The 18,490-nt window shown below is 47.3% G+C and overlaps 1 protein-coding gene across 1 annotated transcript in view; it reads right to left on the bottom strand.

Moving 5' to 3' along the window:
• The window catches only part of LOC121584004 (lipoxygenase homology domain-containing protein 1-like), a 70,517-nt gene that overhangs the window by 657 nt on the left and 51,370 nt on the right, over positions 1 to 18,490 (bottom strand). The window contains exons 23-41 of the mRNA XM_041899839.2: positions 10,642 to 10,790; positions 10,357 to 10,461; positions 10,068 to 10,196; positions 9,778 to 9,942; positions 9,314 to 9,495; positions 9,029 to 9,145; positions 8,609 to 8,771; positions 8,354 to 8,508; positions 6,664 to 6,876; positions 6,392 to 6,512; positions 6,091 to 6,299; positions 5,695 to 5,880; positions 5,382 to 5,509; positions 4,116 to 4,233; positions 1,635 to 1,812; positions 1,322 to 1,507; positions 893 to 1,063; positions 437 to 575; positions 46 to 201 (exon numbers count right to left, since the gene is read on the bottom strand). Coding sequence (XP_041755773.2) covers positions 46 to 201; positions 437 to 575; positions 893 to 1,063; positions 1,322 to 1,507; positions 1,635 to 1,812; positions 4,116 to 4,233; positions 5,382 to 5,509; positions 5,695 to 5,880; positions 6,091 to 6,299; positions 6,392 to 6,512; positions 6,664 to 6,876; positions 8,354 to 8,508; positions 8,609 to 8,771; positions 9,029 to 9,145; positions 9,314 to 9,495; positions 9,778 to 9,942; positions 10,068 to 10,196; positions 10,357 to 10,461; positions 10,642 to 10,790 — 2,970 coding nt within the window. The remainder of the gene's footprint in view (positions 1 to 45; positions 202 to 436; positions 576 to 892; positions 1,064 to 1,321; positions 1,508 to 1,634; positions 1,813 to 4,115; positions 4,234 to 5,381; positions 5,510 to 5,694; positions 5,881 to 6,090; positions 6,300 to 6,391; positions 6,513 to 6,663; positions 6,877 to 8,353; positions 8,509 to 8,608; positions 8,772 to 9,028; positions 9,146 to 9,313; positions 9,496 to 9,777; positions 9,943 to 10,067; positions 10,197 to 10,356; positions 10,462 to 10,641; positions 10,791 to 18,490) is intronic.

The raw sequence follows: 18,490 nt of genomic DNA on the forward strand, positions 1-18,490 counted from the left end.
GATGAGAAAAAGACCTGTCTTTGTTCCCCAGAAGTTTTCACTCACTTGTTTCCCAGTCCCTTCTCTGTCACCACAACTTCCAGGACGTGCCAGAAGGCCTCACCCTTCACCTTCTTGCTGTCTTTAGTCGTGTGCCCCACGCAGATGCCAGCTATCTCACCCACATTCTTGGAGGAAAACTCAAATGTGTCTGTGGCTCCACTGAAAAGAGACATCCACAGGAGATAAGTTGATTTACTCTCCCTTCTTTTATATCTGTAAAATAATGATTATTCTAAGCACAGTATGGACTTAACTGTCCTGAAATTAATGGCCTGCTGAAAACAGTAAGATCAAGAGAAAAGGTAGAACGCCAGAGCACTTGAAAGAGAAGAGAATATTCTTTAGGGGCACCAATAACAAGAGAATGGCTTGAAGTGTTTCTTTGAGAACCTACCAAAGGAACCTCTTTTTCTTTGAACTATTCTCCAGCACAAACTCCTTTGAACGTCCCTTCTTTCCTTCCAGCACGATCCACACATTCTCCTTGGTGTCTGCGTCATCAGTGTTAGCTGTTGTAGTGGCAATTTCATATTCTGGAGAAAGAATAAAAAATGCAACCTCATAAATTCTAACTTCATTTATTCAGAACATAAGTGCCTGCCGTGTAAAAAAATTAATAGATCTACAACCCCTAGTCTAGATGTTAGTTGTGAGGATTGAAAGGAAATGTAAACTGACCTGGTAGACTACATTAATTTATATGGTGATATTCATTTATATGGAGTATCAATTAATCGAACATTCCAAATGGTACATCTAATATAGCGGCCATCCACTTATCATGGAACAATCTATTTCTCTGGAGTTTTCTTGGCTCACTAGTCTACATCAGGGTCAGTGGTGAACTAACTGGTCTTATCACTGAAGTCTAGGATGTCGTTGTTGGCACAGGCCAGCTCTGTCATGATCTGCCTGTCTTCCACATTCTTGGCCAGCCAGCGGTCACATGGGAAACGGAAATTCTTGTCCATGGTCTCATCTTTCACATCGATGTACTCCAGGTGCCAACCCGGGGCAGGACCTGAGAGAAACACAGGTTTATGGCTTATATTCTTGCCTCTCCTCCAATCATCACCAATCAGCCACTTCAAGACTTAGTTTAGTTTTCCCTTGCTGTAAATCCTGTGTACAGAACTGCAGTTGCCAAGAAATCAATCAATCAAAAGCCAGAAAGAAAGCCCTCCTGTGTCCTTTCTCAGTCTGTTTGGCCACCGCCATCACCGTCATTACCGTTTGTGATACAACTACGTGGCATGGCACATGAAGACCTGTTCCTCACCCTTGTTGTCGTGCCATACGCGGAGCTTGGAAAGCTCTCCCAGGCTGAGGATGTCTGGGAAGCGGAACACGTCTTTTGACTTCCGCTCAAACTTGTTTCTGCTACCGCCCTCCTTCAGTGCCAGCGTACCAGTGTCCCCGTTCTCCCCAAACACTATCAGGAACACGTTGGCATCAGTGCCCGCTCCTGGAAGAAAGGAGGAAAAGGTAGATTAAAGATGGTGAAAATAAAGGTAGAACTAGGGGGTGCCTAGTGGGTGCAGGAGTTTTTCCCATGTGGATTTCTGTTCCCATGTGGAGCTGTTGTGACCCACCTCCGATGTCGCTGGTCTGGACCTGGATGATGTAGGTGGTCCTCTCCACCATCTCCTCCTCATCCACCACCGCTGCCAGCTCACAGATCTTAGTCCTTTTGGGCCCTTTGGTCTTTGACAGCCAGTTCTCATAGGTAAACACAGACACCTCCTCTGTAGTCAGGTTATGCATCATGATCTAGAGGACACATATCCCATGCATACCAGACATTTACATTAACATTTTAGTCCATTAGCAGACTCTCAGAGCAACTTACTGTTTTGAGATTAGAGGGCTGAAATAAACATAATACAGTATGGGGGGAAATCCGACCCGAGTTAAGCATGCGTAAATGGAGTGTAATTCCCTTTTAACGCACCTTTCTCTCTATGCATATTCTGACCTTGAACATAAGCATGAGAATAGGATGCTATTCACCTGCTATTCGTTTGGGGTGGAGATCGAATAAATTAAGGTGTGGCGGAAGTGTGTCTACGGCAGTGTTTCCCTAACTTGGTCCTCGGGATCCCAAGGGGTGCACGTTTTGGTTTTTGCCCTAGCACTACACAGCTGATTCAAATAATCAACTAATCATCAAGCTTTGATTATTTGAATCAGCTGTGTAGTGCTAGGGCAAAAAACTAAACGTGCACTCCTTGGGATCCCCAGGACCGAGTTTGGGAAAAGCTGGTCTACGGATATGCCTTCTGATCGTGACTTAATTCCCTCATAATTCCACCACCTTTACGCGTGAGGAAACCATGAACAAGGTCTAGCGAACCTACCGGTTCCAAGTGGAAAAAGCATCTACTTGATTTTTCCAGATAGAAATCCAACATGATAAGAACTATTGATAAGAGCTAGGCAAATTAGTAATCTGTTTGGATAAGGGAATTGTAAATATAAATGACACTTGTTTTAGATCTATTTGTTGCACCCTCTACAACCACTGTGATTATTATTTGACCATGCTGGTCATCTATGAACGTTTGTAGATCTTGAAGAACGATCTGGCCTTAATGGCCATGTACTTGTATAATCTCCACCCAGCACAGCCAGAAGAGGACTGGCCACCCCTCAGAGCCTGGTTCCTCTCTAGGTTTCTTTCTAGGTTCCTGCCTTTCTAGGTTTTTTTTCCTAGCCACCGTGCTTCTACATCTGCGTTGCTTGCTGTTTGGGGTTTCTGTATAATCACTTTGTGACATCTGCTGATGTAAAAAGGGCTTTATAAATATATTTGATTGATTGATTGATTGAATGATTGATTGATTTTACCGTATAGTTGCTGGAGGAGACAAATGTGAAACCAGTCATATGGCAGCAAACTGAAGCACATCAACATATCAACCTTATCACAGTAAAGGTTTTGAAATGCTGTGCCTTTATGCATAATTTAAATTGTACAGCCTTTTAACTTGCAGAGATGTATACTCTCTAATGTCTTAATTATAGGCTACCCCAACTTTCTGTGTTTCCTATTTCTATCATGTTAAATATGATCCACTATCAGTATCGATCTGTTTCCTATTTCTATCATGTTAAATATGATCTACTATCAGTATTGATCTGTTTCCTATTTCTATCATGTTAAATATGATCCACTATCAGTATCGATCTGTTTCCTATTTCTATCATGTTAAATATGATCTACTATCAGTATTGATCTGTTTCCTATTTCTATCATGTTAAATATGATCTACTATCAGTATTGATCTGTATCCTATTTATATCATGTTAAATATGATCTACTATCAGTATCGATCTGTTTCCTATTTCTATCATGTTAAATATGAACCACTATCAGTATCGATCTGTTTCCTATTTCTATGATATTAAATATGATCTACTATCAGTATCGACTGTCAGTAGGCCTAATAACCACACATATTTAACAGCCAATTTACTGTCAGTTCCCTTCAGCTGGTATAGTCTACATTATCATTCCATTGAATTACATTGTTTTGTTTACCTTCATTTGCTGAGGATCACATGTAGGCTAATTAAATCGTTATGGAGTGGAGCGCAGACCAAGCTGTAACAGTTAAACCTAAATGATCTACAAGATCAGACTATTTTGAAATCTACCAATTGGTGCTGAAACGGAGATGAATATGCATATATTTAGATGGCTTTCTTTCATTGATCCCTAATATTCTGAACATGTTCTCTCAATATATTCTAGTGAGTCTGTTGATAAAATTCAAACTATAAGGTACACCGTATTTAAATAGATGGCTTAAGATAAATGTACTGAAAACCCTATTGAATGAAAACTCCACGAGAAAATCTGTTGACCAGCAAGTGGGAGGGTTTTCAGCGGTCGAATGTAATTTATTCAGAGCGTGCAAGGTAGCCACACCTGCAGAGTGCGATACACGACTGAATAAGGTAAGTCTGAATACGAAATCCTGAGAAGTGCATAGGAAAGGCATGCATAGGAAAAACTTAAATTTCCTAAGTCTGAATCGGCCCCTTTGAGCACAGTAAGTTTGAGTGCCAACCCTGTCAAGGAACCAGTCAGGTCGACTCCCAGAGCCGTCGATTCGAACCCTGATCTTCTTCAGAGGAGCGATGTCATCTATCTCCAGGTTAAACGTGTCCTCTTGACCTCTCTCAAACCTGTGGAGGAAGACATGGCTAGATAAGGACAATGGCTCCAAGGGTTCGAATAATCGTGGTGCCAATAACAAACTAGCCTCTTAAACTCTGACCCCCTCTGGTGGTGTTTTCTAAACAACGCATAATACTATATACTACCCTCACAAAGTACATTTCGGTTTCAAAACTATAAGTCCTACAAACACATGGTTAGTACTGTTAGAAAGGTGATAAAGGTGTCAGAAACAATGTGACAAAAAAAAACTGAAATGTACAGTTATTTTTGTACAGTTCCCCCCAATTGTCCCCATGTTGGAGAATAAGAGATTTGAAAGTCTAGGTTTTAAATAAAATATGTCACCAATTAATGTTCCAAAAGTATTTTTTTTATATAAAGAAAAAACATTTGTCTGATCTTTTGTGCTCTAAACATGCGCAAATTCCCATAGGAACACGGCCATTTTAAAAGTGCAGGGCTTGTGCAACGTGCCATGCTTTCACAAAGCTGAAGTCTACCTATCCATTGATGTAAATACATCCCCTGTCTGATTCCCAGTTCGTCCACTAGATTGCAGTAGGAGATCGCATGACGTCTCTTGGCCACTTGAAACCAGTTGCGTCTGGTTTGGGTAGTGTGTCACTGTGCCAAAATGGCTGAACGGATTTTCAAGCCTGACATCTTAAAATTACCTTAACAATCAAGGCTTTCAAGTTTTTTTGTTGAATTAAGACACAGACGGGTGAGGAACCTTTAAACGTATTTTCCCATTCACGTTTCCTATTGTAAACGATGAGCTAGATCAACAGTGCATGTGGAGGATGCATACAAGGAAATGTGATTGGAGAAGGAAATGCATTGCTTTACAATGACTACCAGGGTGTACCCTTTCCATGCATACTAAATGGTGACATGACTTTTTGGTGACTTGACCTACATTGCATACTCTATGAATATGACCATAGCGCATGATTTATGACCTTTATGTGAGGCGGTGAAAAAACTTGCCGGGCCCAGTACAGGGCCCAAAACAACTGTTCAGAGTTTAACAGGCTAGGGTAGGGTACCTCATAAAATCATCACATGGACATCCCCCGATGTTGGCCCAGCCCAATACGAGTCAACCCAGTCAACACTAGATTCACTCTATTGAATGACAGTGTGATGTCACCTGTCCTCATTCTTGGGCAGCAGCATCTCCTCTGTGCTCCCATTGGCTCCAAACACAGACAGGAAAATGTTGGTGTCCGTCCCTGCATCCTGGGTGTCGCCTGTGATGACCGTGGCCACATAGATGATCTGGAGGGTAAACATACATGTGTCCTGTATTTAAGCCCCATTGAGATAGCAGAATCTCTTTCAAGGAAGCCCTCACCACGAAGGAGCATCCCAAGCACAAGTATGCATATAACCATCCATTCATATTGAAAATACCTCTCTGTCACATAGTGCTTTTCAGTGTGTTATTGTCCCAACAAACTTACCTTCCGGACGATATTGATACTGTTGGCATCCAGTACGTTGAACAGTCTGCTGGTGAGACCGTCGCCTCTGTCCTTGGCCAACCAGCACTTACACTGGAAGATGTACTTGATGCCTTTGGTCGGCACGTCAACCGACAGCTCGTCCACCAACCAGCAGCTCTCTGGGGTTGCCCCATTATGACCCAGCTGGAGGGGGGAGAGAAAGAGCGAGAAAAATAGATAAATATAGGAAGCGAGGTAGAGCGAGAGGTAGAGGCAACCACAAAAGCTGGTAACCTACTAAAATCTAATATCAGCCTTATTCTTAGCTTAATCCTAACCCTTCATGGGTAATGAACAGCTCATGTACTTCCATTCTAGCATGATAAGCCTAGTGAGTAGTGTCCTCATCCTTACCTCCACCCTCTTGATCTCTCCCACGTCAGTTCCGTAACACTGGAAGTTCTCCATGCTCCCTGCAGCGAAGCTTTTCTTCCCCTCAGGCAGGTCCAGCCACAGACGCTCCGTCTCAATGTCATTAGGTCCCATGACGATGACATAGACCCTGGCTGTGGTGCTAGCGTCAGGGTCCATAGCAGTAGACACAGTGAAGTGGTAGGGGATGACTGGCCAGCAGGAAGGAAGGAGAACACCCACACATTGTTTACATGCTCACAGAGTTTAATGAAGCAACGTTGCAACCAATGTGCTCGCTTACCTGGACCCTCCTCTACGACCGCCTTTTTCTTCTTCTTCTTCTTGTTTGCATTCCTGTCCAGCCCTATCTTGGCCTGGGTGCTCTTCTTGTTTGGATCAATGTTCCTCTCACCCTCATAACCCTGGGAAGGGCCAAAACAATCCACTAAAGAACATCACAATGATGCCAACAGTTCTGATGAGATTAGAATAATGCCAGAAGCTCTGGATATTGCTTTGGGGGGCTTTACATTCCGCCTGTGAAACAATCTAAGATAAACCCTATTACTGTACCTTGATGTAGAAGGTTCTCTCGATGCGTTTGTCCTCCTTCGTCTTGGAGAGCCAACGCTCACACAGGAACAAATATACCTCTTCTGTTTCCATGTCCACCACCTCTACCTGGTCCAGGTACCAGTCTGCCCCCATAAATTCTGAGTTGTCGTGGCGGATACGGATCTTAAACACCTGACCAAGATCCACCGCCTCAACTGAGAACTTATCCACCTGGGAGAGAGAAGAAGAAAGGAACCCATGTAGTGTAGACAAATAAACCTGTCTGCTCTTAGTGACTACGATGGTCTGAGAGAGGCTTGAGGGAATTAGGGACCAGTCCTCCATTACATTAATTAGTTACCCTTAATACACAGTGTTAGTATCCCATGAAACTACATGGTAAACTACACAGAACAAAAATATAAACGCAACATGCAACAATTTCAAATATTTTACTGAGTTACAGTTCACATAAGGAAACCAATCAATAGAAATAAATAAATTAGGCCCTAATCTATGGATTTCACATTACTGGGAATACAAATATGCATTTGTTAGTTACAGGGCCGTGGATCAGAAAACCAGTCAGTATCTGGTGTGACCACCATTTGCCTTATGCAGCGCGACACATCTCCTTCGCATAGAGTTGATCAGGCTGTTAATTGTGGGCTGTGGAATGTTGTTCCACTCCACTTGCTGGATATTGGCGGGAACTGGAACACGCTGTCGTACACGTCGATCCAGAGCATCCCAAACATGCTCAATGGGTGAAATGTCTGGATCTCGTCACGGTATCTCTGTGCATTCAAATTGCCATCAATAAAATGCAATGGTGTTCATTGTCCTTAGCTTATGCCTGCCCATACCATAACCCCACCACCGCCATGGGCCACTCTGTTCACAAGTTGACATCAGCAAACCGCTTGCCCACACGACGCCATACACGCTGTTTGCCATCTGCCCGGTACAGTTGAAACCGGGATTCATCCGTGAAGAGCATACTTCTCCAGCGTGCCAGTGGCCATCAAAGCTGAGCATTTGCCCACTGAAGTCAGTTACGATGAGCTTCCCTGAGACGGTTTCTGACAGTTTGTGCAGAAATCTTTTGGTTGTGCAAACCCACAGTTTCATCAGCTGTCCGGGTGACTGGTCTCAGACGATCCCACAGGTGAAGAAGCCACATGTGGAGGTCCTGGGCTGGCGTGGTTACACGTGATCTGCGGTTGTGAGGCCAAATTCTCTAAAACAACGTTCAAGGTGGCTTATGGTAGAGAAATGAACATTAAATTATCTGGCAACAGCTCTGGTGGACATTCATGCAGTCAGCATGCCAATTGCACGCTCCCTCAAAACTTGACACATCTGTGGGATTGTGGTGTGTGACAAAACTGCACATTTTAGAGTGGCCTTTTATTGTCCCCAGTACAAGGTGCACCTGTGTAATGATTTTGCTGTTTAATCAGCTCCTTGATATGCCACACCTGTCAGGTGGATGGATTATTTTGGCCAAGGAGAAATGCTCACTAACAGGGATGTAAACAAATTTGTACACAAAATTTGAGAGAAATAAGCTTTTTGTGCGTATGGATCTTTTATTTCTCATGAAACATGGGACCAACACTTTACATGTTGCGTTTATATTTTTGTTCAGTATATATGGTATCTTTGCAACTTAATGTAAAGTGTTACCAAATAATAATACACATACCGCCCCTCTTTCAAACTTGTTGCTGTTGCTCTCAGACTTGCTGAGTTTGCGTTCCCCCGTGTCTCCCAGGTCTCCGTAGATGGTGAGAAACACGTTGGCATCGGTCCCTCCTCCGTACATGTCACCCGTTCTCACAGACACCGTATAGGTGTGAGCTGGAGAACATCAAAGATAGTAATTAATGTAAATTCAATGTAACAGAACAGGAGGGAGGATATCTCTCATGTGACCATGTATAGGCAGCTAGGGACCTACTTTCAAGGGCGTCCTCCACCTCCATCTCTGTGTGTTTCAGTTTTCCTTCCTTCAGCAGTTTCTCTGTGATGATATCAGAGGGGACGAGCTCTCTCACCGTCTCCCCATCGTCCTCTGACTTAGCCAACCAGCGCTCACACGGAAAGATGGTCGTCTCCGAACCCTGAGGGGGCAGCCATGTTGGAAGGGTTTTTGATTAGTTTAATAAATTATACTTTGATTATCTGATAGGACTGAATAGATTAACACAATGTGGGTACAGATTACTGTAGGTGAAGCTATTGCTTAAACCTTTTCATCAGAGATGAGAAGCAGAAAGAGTGAACAGGGTAAAGGGGACAATGTTTTTTAAATAAGACACAGCCCATTCATGAGTGAATGAGGCCAGGAGAGAAGGAATGAGACGCAGTGCTTCAGTACCTTTCCCTTCCTGAGTAGGCGTCTGATCTCCACTCTGTCTAGGTGCCAGCCCGGGTTGGTGCCCCTGTTGTCGTGGCCAATACGGATCTTCTCAATGACGTCACCCACATCCTCCAACTACAGGCACATATATCAGATAGCACATTAGATTAAATGCCATCCACTTTCACATTTCATTCTGTAGTCTTGGCATATACTGTATGGGAACATGTATTTTCTTAAAGGTAAAAGTATATCATTTGTATGGTTTAAGACATGAACAGTCATATACGCTCGCACACACACCTCCACGATAAACATATCGTATGCTCCTCTCTCGAAGAACAGCCTTCTCTCTCTCTTGTTGACACACAGGTGTTTCTGCTGGGTGCAGAGGCCCTTCCAGCCGTAAAGAACTATAAACACGTCTGCATCTGTCCCAGCACCAAACACATCACTTGTGTATATCTTGATCTCATAGGGGACAACTGAAAAGCGAGATGAGATGGTTTCACTATGATAGATCAGTAGTCACCAACTCCGGTCCTAAAGTGCCACAGCTACAGAGCATAGGGGTTATCAATGTCCTCCTGATGAACAGTGGATTAGCTGAATACTGTAGGTGTTTTAGTGCTGAGCACTGGAACAATAGCCTGTACACCAAACCAAACAATTCTTGAGCAAGGTACATTGTAAGGATCCTTGGAAAGTGTTGTAAAAACATAGTATCATACTCCATACCTGTTTAAATGTTAAAGAGCATGACTTACATGGCATGTAGAGTTCAGTCTGGAGTTCGTTGGGGTACAGGTCTCTCACTATGGCCCCATCATCCTCTCTGTTATCTAGCCAACGGCCACATGGGAAACGGAGTCTCTGGCCCTGAGAGGGGGCGTCGATCTCCACCCAGTCCAGAAACCAACCAGGAGAGCCACCTTGGCACCACACACAGACACGGTGGTCATGAGATCAGGGGTTTCATAGCATGGGGATGTTTATTTTCTTTTGAACGTTGTTAATTGGTAGATATGAGTGGATGGATGAACCCCTGTGGTCTCACCTGAGTTGTCATGGCCGATGCGTAGCTTTTCCAGCTCTCCCAGGTCCACAGCCTCCACAGTGAATTCACCCACCATGCCCTGCTCAAACTTGTTCTTATGGGTCTTACATGCCTTCAGGTTGATTATCCCTGGAATAGACACAGTCATGAGTTTAGGGATAGGAATATTAGTAGTTCACAAACATGTTTACATTTTGACACATGTAATGCCTTTTTGAAATATGCATTTAAATTAGCCAAAAAAAAGTATATAACACTGGCCCACATTAATGCCACTATAATGGAGCACCTGTATCATCTTTTTCTCCATAAAGGATAGCAAAAACATTGGCATCCGTTCCAGCACGTTTCTTCTCTCCTGTCTTTATTTTCAGGGTTAGAGTTGTGGACATAGCTGTAAGAAAACAAGCAAACATAATTAGAGTAATATCTGCTATTGACTGTTCATAATACGGTTATTAAAGTTGTTATAGACACTAATGACACTAATAATATGAATAATCAAAACAACTTGCATGTTAACCACTGAGGAGTTGTCAACAGCAGAAACACCCACACTGGTCGAGGCTCTTACCTTTCTGCTCAAGCCCCAGAGCGGCTGCTCCTGTCTCCTCCTCATCCTCGTCCCTCTTCATGAAGGCCTCATCCACGGGCACCAGCTCCCTGGCGATCTGTCCATCATCCTCATCCACTGCCAGCCAGCGGTTACATGGGAAGTAGTACCTGTCTCACCACAGGGACTTAACATTACTTGCGTAACTCCAGTTCTATGATAACAGAGTGAGGTATCTCATATGGGAATTCGCTCAATAGCTAATTCACTACGGAAGAATCCAATCACACAACGTCTCTCGCAGACAGAGGTCGAATGGCCAATGAGGGGAGCCCCTCTCTCATTATAAGTGGCCACGCGCCCGCCCTCTGGTCATTCTCACTCTCTTCCTTGCGAAGATCTCTACGCTCTCTAAGCTCTCCTCAGCACGACTTGATCCCTGTCTTGCTGCTTAACTGTTCTCAGGCGAATCTACTCGGTTGTAGCTAGCGTCACACACCTAGCTACTGAGACTTGGCTAGCTCCTGCCGCAAGGCTTAGCTAACCCGGCTAGCTCGCTGCAAAGCCAGCTAACCACCACTAGCTCTTCCTATCTGCCCAGACAGTAGGAATGTTAGCTTTCCTCTCTGGTTTAGTTCAACCTACGTTTACTCTTAATGTTGACTAGACTGACCGACAGACCGAGCTTCACAGCTGGACGGTCAAGAGAGGCTCTTTGTTCGCCGAAGGACTACGCTGCACACACTTTTCTTTGGCTAACATTGTGCTAACTAGCTAGGTTATTAACCCACGAGGCATACGCTAGCTAGCTTAAGCTTTGCCCGAGTACACAACCTTTGTGTTCTTTCTTGTGGCAAGGAACCCGCTACCCCTTCACAGGGTGAACCGAGCAGGGCTCCTGCCCCAGCACCGGCACACCCGTGTCCATGTGGGGCCATGATAGCAGGCAAGGATACACACTCCTCGTGTATCGCCAGCTTGGGGGTGAAACATGCCCAGGCAGCACTCACTGAACCTGAGTCCTGCGTGCATTGTAGGGAGTTGCCGAGAACCGGCCTCAAACGAAGACTGCGCAGAGAAGGCCCTCCACGAGACATCTCTTCCTCACAGCCTTCGGGCGAGGAGGCGGTTCCACAACCCCAATTCCATCCCTTCTGGGCCGAGGTTATGGACGGTTTCCCCGCAGACCTTCAGCTGCTGTTTGACGACCTAGCAGCGGGGGAGGGGGACCTCGTTAACAACGAGAAAGATGGCTACAGCATTAGCCGTCTCTTCCCCGACGAGGAAGAAGGGGACGAGGAAGCCCAAGCCCAGGGCTCGAGGCCCTCCAACGCCCTGAGCGGAGCATCTTCGCCAGATGAGAAATACAGGCTTATCGATGTCTGCAGGCAGGAAGCAGCCAAGCTCAATATTGAGTGGTCTGTGTCTGAGGGGATGGCAACGCCAAAAGGGACTGGTTTGATAGGAAGAGACTCTCGCACATTCCCGGGGAAGCAACTCCTCCCGGCGGTCCCAGCTTGTTTGATGGAAGCCAAAACGCAACTGGGGCATACCCCTGTTCAACAAGGTCCTGACTACGGAGTTCGCTACTATGGACATGCAGGGCATGGAGGAACTGGGTTTCAGCAAGCCTCCGGCGGTCGAGCCATCACTGGCCAACCACCTCAACCCCAGCCGTGCCTTGACTGGGACGACTCTCCCTGTTCGATCATGATGGGGTGAGATGGGGTGAGCTTTGAGGCTCTGGGTGGTGTTGGGAACGCCGTCGGTCTCTCAACATGTCGTCAAGACGAATGGACGTGGCAATGAGGGTATCAAGGTCCATCTCATCGTCCCGACATGCGAGTTCTGTCGTGATGTCCTCCCATAAGCCTCTCCTGAAGGCCGTGCGCAGTGCACGCTCATTCCAGCCAGAAGACGCAGCCACCGAGCGAAAGCTCAGGGCGTACTCGAACATGGCCTCCTCTCCCTGTTGTAGCCGGAGGAGACGCTCACCCCCGTCCTTTCCCTCCGTGGAATGATCGAACACCGCCCTGAACCGAGCGAGGAAGGTGGAGTAGGGAAGCGCCGCAGCCTCACCTCCTTCCCAGACTGCCGTGGCCCAATCCAGCGCCTTTCCCTTCAGTAGCGAAATCAACAGCGCTATCCTGGCTTGGTCCGATTGAGATGCCCCACGCTGACGCGCCAGATACAGTGAGACCTGTAGCAGGAAGCCTCTACATTTCGTCATTTTCCCGTCATAGCGCTCCGGCAGGGCAAGGGGTCCCTCAGACGTTGGTGATAGCACGGGAGGAGGTGGACTGGGTGCACTCGCCGCTCCCTGAGGTGGAACTGGAGCAATGATCAGTTTATGCAGCATTTGGAGCACTTCCTGCATGGCCGCGTTCAGCTGGGCAATCTACTGCTGGTGCTGGTCGAGGCGCTAGGAAACTCCTGGAGGATTACCTGCTGCATCCATCTTTGTGATAGGTGTGTGATTCTGTGACGAGTACTGAGGATACGAAGAGGCAGGACGCAGACGCAGGAATCAACAATGTAAAGGTTTACTTAACACTGAGCAAGAGAACAACAAAGAGCGAGTACACGACATGACACTAACAATCACACACAACACAATACTGAACAGTCCAGGGCTACATAGGGGTGGTGATGAGATGATGAGGTGCAGATGCGCTGGAGGTGATTAGGGTGCGTTTGGTTTCCATTCCGGTGTTGCCGAGGTGGTGCGTTCAGACCAGTGGCTCAGTAGACCGGCGAATTAGAGCCCCGGAGGGGAGCAACGGGAGGAGACATGACACCCCCTTTGTTTAGGCAAGCCTAAATTAGGTCAGGAGTAAAATGTGGCTTAACAAATCACATAATAAGTTACATGAACTCACTCTGAGAAATAATAGCGGTTGACATGATGAATAGCCAGATGAGAAATACAGGCTTATCGATGTCTGCAGGCGGGAAGCAGCCAAGCTCAATATTGAATGGTATGTGTCTGAGGGGATGGCAACGCCAAAAGGGACTGGTTTGATAGGAAGAGACTCTCGCACATTCCCGGGGAAGCAACTCCTCCCGGCGGTCCCAGCTTGTTTGATGGAAGCCAAAACGCAACTGGGGCATACCCCTGTTCAACAAGGTCCTGACTACGGAGTTCGCTACTATGGACATGCAGGGCATGGAGGAACTGGGTTTCAGCAAGCCTCCGGCGGTCGAGCCATCACTGGCCAACCACCTCAACCCTAGCCGTGCCTTGACTGGGACGACTCACCCTGGAAAGACAGAGCGCTTCTCCACCTCTAACTTCCAGAAGGTCTACGTGTCTGCAGCACGTTCAGTATGGGCGCTGAATGTTAAGTCCCTACTGAAGGCGTACCAGGCAGAGCTGTTACAGGAGATGGGCAACCTCCTGGACATCGGTACGGTCAAACCCGACCTCTGGGAGGAAATCTGCGTCATCGCAGATCTGAACCTCCGAGCCTCCAGAGACGCTATACAAGGCTGTGGGCCCGCCATGAGTATTGCCTGTCAGACAAGGAGAAAGCAGACTTCCTTGATGCTCCTGTTGAGCCAAAGGAACTGTTTGGGCTGACGGTCGCCCCATGCGTCAGAAGTGGGAACTTCACAAGAAGGAAGGCGAAGCCTTCAACTTCTGCCTTCCCCGCAGACCCAGGTAACGTGGCAACCCTATCTCCCCTTCAATGAGCCAAGGCTTCGCGGCAGGGAGAGGGCAGCACGCTGGCGCCAGGGGTGCGAAAACCCCAGCGATGCAGCAGGTGGCGAACCCACAGTCTAAGTCTCAGAACAGAGGCAGACAGTGGGAGAAGCGGTGGCCACGCGCCCACTCTCTGGTCATTCTCAAGCATGTCTCTCTTCCTTGTGCTCTTGCGAGCAGGGAAATGCGGTGAGACACCTCACTCTATTATTAGATAACCGGGGTTACAAAAGTATCCTTAAGTTCTCTTTCAAATAATAATTCAGTGTCTCACTATGGGATATAGCAAACTCCAGTAACATAGACATGCTCTCCAAAGCCAGGACAGTTCCAACAGTATCACCCATCAGAGGCCCCGACACTGAGGACCGTACAGTGGGTCTCATATGTATTCATCCCACTTGGATTTATTTACATTTTGTTCCATTACAAAGTGGGATTGAAATAGATTTAATTGTGATTTTTGTGAAAATAAAATTCTACCAATTTTTACAAATTAATAAAAATTAAACAACTACAATATAGTTGTTGCATAAGTATTCACCCCCTGTGACGAGTACTGAGGATACAAAGAGGCAGGACGCAGATGCAGGAATCAACAATGTAAAGGTTTACTTAACACTGAGCAAGAGAACAACAAAGAGCGAGTACACGACATGACACTAACAATCACACACAACACAATACTGAACAGTCCAGGGCTATATAGGGGTGGTGATGAGATTATGAGGTGCAGGTTCGCTGGAGGTGATTAGGGTGTGTTGGGTTTTCATTCTGGTGTTGCCGAGGTGGTGCATTCAGACCGGTGGCTCAGTAGACCGGCGAATCAGAGCGCCAGAGGGGAGCAATAGGAGGAGACGTGACAGTACCCCCCCCAGATGTTGGTGATAGCACGGGATGAGGTGGACTGGGTGCACTCGCCGCTCCCTGAGGTGGAACCGGAGCAATGATCAGGTCAATGGCGCAGTCCCAGGGCCTGTGAGGAGGGAGACACTTAGCCTTGGAGGCAGAGAAGACATCAGAGAGATCTGCGTACTCAGGTGGAATGTTCGGCTGGAGGGCGGACTCCGGACTCTCCACTAACATGGAACAACAAACCACCGGCAGGCAGGTCCTCCGGCATGAGAGGGACCAGGCTGTGATCCTCTTGGTGATCCAATTGATGGTGGGGTTGTGTAGTCTGAGCCAGGGCAATCCCAAGACGATCCGGTAGTGTGAAAATGGTGATGGGGAGAGTGATGTGTATAATGTTGCCTGATCCAAGTGGTTTATTGTCCAGCGAGGTGACGTGTAGCGGAGAAGGCAGTGGCACAGTGGGCAACCCCCATTCAGAGACCAGCTCCCTATCGATAAGGTTCCCCGCTGATCCGGAATCTATCATTGCCGTGGAAAGCGAAGAGAAGGAAGAACCATTCACCGTTAGGGGAACTAAAAACAATGTTTTGGTGACAGGTGATGACGGAACACTCACGGAGCGGCGACAGGAGTCATACCGCCTAGATAGGGAGCCGCCAGGAGATCTGTGGTCCGTGGTGGTGTAGGGGGTGCTGCCCACCTCCATGGGTGAGGACTCGGAGGCAGGGCGGCTTCCATAGCTCAGATGGGGTGAGCTTCGAGGCTCTGGGTGGTGTTGGGAACGCCGTCGGTCTCTCAACATGTCGTCAAGACGAATGGACGTGGCAATGAGGGTATCAAGGTCCATCTCGTCGTCCCGACATGCGAATTCTGTCGTGATGTCCTCCCATAAGCCTCTCCTGAAGGCCGTGCGCAGCGCACGCTCATTCCAGCCAGAAGACGCCGCCACCGAGCGAAAGCTCAGGGCGTACTCGAACATGGCCTCCTCTCCCTGTTGTAGCCGGAGGAGACGCTCACCCCCGTCCTTTCCCTCCGTGGAATGATCGAACACCGCCCTGAACCGAGTGAGGAAGGTGGAGTAGGGAAGCGCCGCGGCCTCACCTCCTTCCCAGACTGCCGTGGCCCAATCCAGCGCCTTTCCCTTCAGTAGCGAAATCAACAGCGCTATCCTGGCTTGGTCCGATTGAGATGCCCCACGATGACGCGCCAGATACAGTGAGACCTGTAGCAGGAAGCCTCTACATTTAGTCGTTTTCCCGTCATAGCGCTCCGGCAGGGCAAGGGGTCCCTCAGACGTTGGTGATAGCACGGGAGGAGGTGGACTGGGTGCACTCGCCACTCCCTGAGGTGGAACCGGAGCAATGATCAGTTTATGCAGCGTTTGGAGCACTTCCTGCATGGCAGCGTTCAGCTGGGAAATCTACTGCTGGTGCTGGTCGAGGCGCTAGGAAACTCCTGGAGGATTACCTGCTGCATCCATCTTTGTGATAGGTGTGTGATTCTGTGACGAGTACTGAGGATACGAAGAGGCAGGACGCAGACGCAGATGCAGGAATCAACAATGTAAAGGTTTACTTAACACTGAGCAAGAGAACAACAAAGAGCGAGTACACGACATGACACTAACAATCACACACAACACAACACTGAACAGTCCAGGGCTATATAAGGGTGGTGATGAGATGATGAGGTACAGATGCGCTGGAGGTGATTAGGGTGCGTTTGGTTTCCATTCCGGTGTTGCCGAGGTGGTGCGTTCAGACCGGTGGCTCAGTAGACCGGCGAATCAGAGCGCCGGAGGGGAGCAACGGGAGGAGACATGACACCCCCTTTGTTTAGGCAAGCCTAAATTAGGTCAGGAGTAAAATGTGGCTTAACAAATCACATAATAAGTTACATGGACTCACTCTGAGAAATAATAGCGGTTGACATTATTTTAAAATGACTATCCCTTCCTCTTTCACCCATACAGTATATACAATATCTGTAAGGTCCCTCAGTCAAGTATTCAAGCACAGATTCAACTACAAAGACCAGAGAGCTTTTCGAAAGCCTCATAAAGAAGGGCAGTGATTGGTAGATGGGTAACAATAACAAATCAGACATTGAATATATCTTTAAGCATTGTCAAGTTAATAATTATGCTGTGTATGATGTATTAAACCACCCAGACACATCAAAGATACAGTCATCCTTCTGATCTGAGCTGCAGGACAGGAAGGTAACTGCTCAGGGATGTCACCATGAGGCCATTGGTGATTTTAAAACAGCTACGGAGTTCAATGGCTGTGATGGGAGAAAGATTAGGATCGATCAACAACATTGTAGTGACTCCACAATAATGAACTACATTTGTGAAATGAAAAGAAAAATATAAAGAAGAAAAATATTCCAAAACATGCATCCTGTATGCAACAAGACACTAAAGTCACACTGAAAAAAAACAGCAAAGGAAAACTATTTTTGGCCTAAATGCAACGCCTTATGTTTGGGGCAAATCCAACACAACACATCACTGAATCATCACTCAACCTCCGGAGGCTTGCTGAAACCCAGCTTGTCTATGCCCTGCATGTCCATAGTGGCGAAGTCCCTAGTCAGGACAGGGGCTTGGCCCAGTTGCGTCTGGCTTTCCCCAAACAAGCTGGGACCGCCGGAAGGAGTTGCTTCCCTGGGACGTTGCGAAAGGGGAGTCTCATCCCATCAAACCAGTCCCTTTTGGCGTTGCCACCCCCCACAGGCGCAGGCCACTCGATATTGAGCTTGGCCACTCCTCTTCTGGGATTGGGGTTGTGGGGTCGCCTCCTCGTCTCTGTTGAGGCCGGTCCTCGGCAACCCCCTACAATGCACGAAGGACTCAGGGTCAGTGAGCGCTGCATGAGCATGTTTCACCCCCAAGCAGGTGATACACAAGGAGTGTGTATCCTTGCCTGCTATCATGGCCCCACATGGACACAGGTGTGCCGGTGCTGGGGCAGGAGCCTTGCTTGGTCCTCCCTGTGAAGGAGTAGTGGGTTCCATGTCTCTGAGAAAAAGAACACAAAGATTGTGTACTCGGGCAGAGCGTAAGCTAGCTAGTGTTCGCCTCGTGGGCTAATAGCCAAAGAAAAGCGTGTGCAGTGTAGTCCTTCTGCAAACAAAGAGCCTCTCTAGATCGTCGAGCTGTTAAGCTGGGTCGGTCAGTCTAGTCAACACAAAACAAGTTAACGTAGGTTAAACTAAAGCAGAGAGGAGAGCAAGCAATTCTACCGTCCGGGCAGGTAGGAAGAGCTAATGGTGGTTAGCTTGCCTTGCGCCATGAGCTAGCCAAGT

Source organism: Coregonus clupeaformis, chromosome 16 (assembly GCF_020615455.1).
Source record: "Coregonus clupeaformis isolate EN_2021a chromosome 16, ASM2061545v1, whole genome shotgun sequence".
NCBI lineage: Eukaryota > Metazoa > Chordata > Actinopteri > Salmoniformes > Salmonidae > Coregonus > Coregonus clupeaformis.